Source organism: Oreochromis aureus, linkage group 10, assembly GCF_013358895.1.
Source record: "Oreochromis aureus strain Israel breed Guangdong linkage group 10, ZZ_aureus, whole genome shotgun sequence".
NCBI classification, from domain to species: domain Eukaryota; kingdom Metazoa; phylum Chordata; class Actinopteri; order Cichliformes; family Cichlidae; genus Oreochromis; species Oreochromis aureus.
This window is the reverse complement of record NC_052951.1, coordinates 18,729,184-18,731,534: the sequence shown is the minus strand read 5'-3', so window position 1 is coordinate 18,731,534 and position 2,351 is coordinate 18,729,184. Positions and strand designations below refer to the sequence as shown.

Below are 2,351 nucleotides of genomic sequence, written 5' to 3'. Positions count from 1 at the left end.
AACAGACACATGATGTCTGTAAACACTGATCATTTTACTAACCACATATGATTTTAAAAAAACATAGATTTAAGCTATTTTTGATGAAATTTAAAATGACCCTGCCAAGTTTAAAAATCAAGATTTTGCTCAGATAAAAGCTGACTGCCTCCGCAGCGGGTGACTGTTTGTGGACAACACCTTCCCACCTAACAGTGGTTCTTTGGGTGACCTGCCTGATCTGAGCACCTCGCAGGAGACCGACGTGGAATGGCTTCGACCGGCAGTAAAATACTTCTTATGAAATACTTTGAAGTACTTATTGCACTCTCTGTAGCCACCTTTGCAACAAACCCTCAGTATCGCATCCAGGTGAGTGTCATAGACAAGGAAGAGCCAGAAGACAAAAACATCTTGCTCTCCTTGATGCAGATACCTCAGCAGGGGCAATTCTACCCCATTGGACTTACCATTTATAAGGTATGCTTTGTGAATGAAATCTAAGCAAGAAATATGGAATATAAAATAACAGCAAATTATTACAAAATGCTTAATAATATTAATAACAATAAACACTCTTAGCTACTGTTGTTTTGGCTTTATAAAATGTGTTAAATATTTAATAATGTCCACTTGTCCACTCTGTAATCAAAAGTCTGGAAGATCTTCAGTTAACTTTCAGGCCAACTGTGCTGTCATTGTTATAGACAAGCTCTTTGAAGTGATTTGAAAACTGTTTGACATCCTTTTCCCCATTTTTACATTCAACAGGTTCCACCAGGGGTAAGCAAACAAATAGCAAACTCCAACAAAAAGCAAATTCCACATTTAAGTAACTTGAACAAGACAAGCCAATGCTCAGGAAACAATTTCATTGCATTTAATGACTTTCATATTGCTTCCAGACCCCACAAGGACACCTAGGGTCCTCTTCTTTTGATGGTAACAAACCCCTGAAGACACCCAATTTTTACAGCTTTAACAGGGATCTGACCGAACTACACAGTCTGGAACCTGGAGAGTATGTGATCATCCCGTCCACCATGAAACCCAACATGACTGCTGATTTCGTTCTTACTGTCTACACCAAGGCTGATGTTGAGATCAGGTAAAGACTTACTTTGATATGTGATAATGCATAAGCCCCATGAGAGGCTTTATTCCCAAAGAATGACAAATGCTTATTTGAATACATGCTTTCCTACCACCATTTTCAAAAGTGTTGCAAGACACATAAGTTTCACTTTTTTAACACACTTTCTGCTGTATCCAACTCCCACAGTGGAGGTGATGAAGAGGAGGAATTGATTCTTCCTCAGGTATAAAATAAGAGGTTGCTGTGCATACTGTAACATACTTAATACAACTTCAAGTTATCATCCAATATGTTTTGTTTTCTTTAAGATCAGAGACAAGCCCAAGGAGGAGACCACAGATAAGGACGCCAGCCTTATTGCCTTATTCAACCTGTATGCAAATCAGGTCAAGTGTATTTTTTTTTATGATTGTGATATTTTACTCCTTTGGTGTTTGTCCTTTCTGCACTGAATCTGCACTGAACAGTTTTACTTGCTTCTGTGTTCTAGAATGATGAGCTGCTTACTGGACAACTCCAGAAACTCCTGAATGACAGGTTCCCTCATGGTTGGATAATCATTTGTGCTTTCAGAATATTTAAAATGATACCTCATTTGTATTAAACCAGAATAAAAAGCTACCATCCATAGGAACCTTGTATGGCTTTGGTTTGGATACCTGCAGGTGGATGTATCCTAAAATACTGAAGTATATTCTGCTCTTGTTTTGTTCTACCACACCCAAACTGACCAAAGCTGACTTTAATATTAAAATATTAACAATCTGATTAGGAATAGCACACTTTCTCCTGTGATTTCCTTAATGTACACAGCTTGACCAAAGGATGACAATGTCTTTTATTGAATTTTTGATACTTTGGAACAAGATTCAAGAATACAAGGTAAAACAGAAAATGTAGGACATACTCAAATAATTCCTCTAACTTTTAGAGCTGTATTTCCCTAAGACACTGATATTTTTTTAAGTTCAGTGTCTGACATGTAGTGTAAAATTAAATAAAATAATAATAATAAAAAAAAAATATTTTCAAACTGCTCCTTACTCCTTTGCAGAAACTCTTCCATCAATCTGATCTTAATCAAAGTGGATCCTTGACTGACCTTGAGCTCCAGAAAACAGTTGAGGCTGCAGGTAACACCAGTTGTTTTTGCATTTTAACTTTAAGCTTAGTTCAGAACTGTGTTCATGTTATAACTGCAGTACTCATCGCTTTCTCCTCATGTCATTACCAGGTCTAAACGTGAATGATAAGACGGTGAGGCTGATGATGTTTC

The 2,351-nt window shown here is 37.2% G+C and overlaps 1 protein-coding gene across 2 annotated transcripts; it reads left to right on the top strand.

The window, feature by feature from the left end:
* The first annotated feature begins 383 nt into the window (after window positions 1-383).
* LOC120432711 (calpain-2 catalytic subunit-like) lies at window positions 384-1,939 on the top strand. Of its 2 annotated transcripts, XM_039618462.1 has the most exons (6): window positions 384-459; window positions 751-762; window positions 885-1,087; window positions 1,262-1,266; window positions 1,405-1,461; window positions 1,566-1,939. In XM_039618462.1, the coding sequence occupies exons 1-5, from the start codon at window positions 406-408 to the stop codon at window positions 1,416-1,418; spliced, it is 288 nt and encodes a 95-aa protein (XP_039474396.1). In that variant the 5' UTR covers window positions 384-405; the 3' UTR covers window positions 1,419-1,461; window positions 1,566-1,939. The 2 variants fall into 2 exon arrangements, with proteins under 2 accessions (XP_039474396.1, XP_039474395.1); XM_039618461.1 differs by having other exon boundaries at window positions 1,405-1,939.
* The last annotated feature ends 412 nt before the right edge of the window (window positions 1,940-2,351 follow it).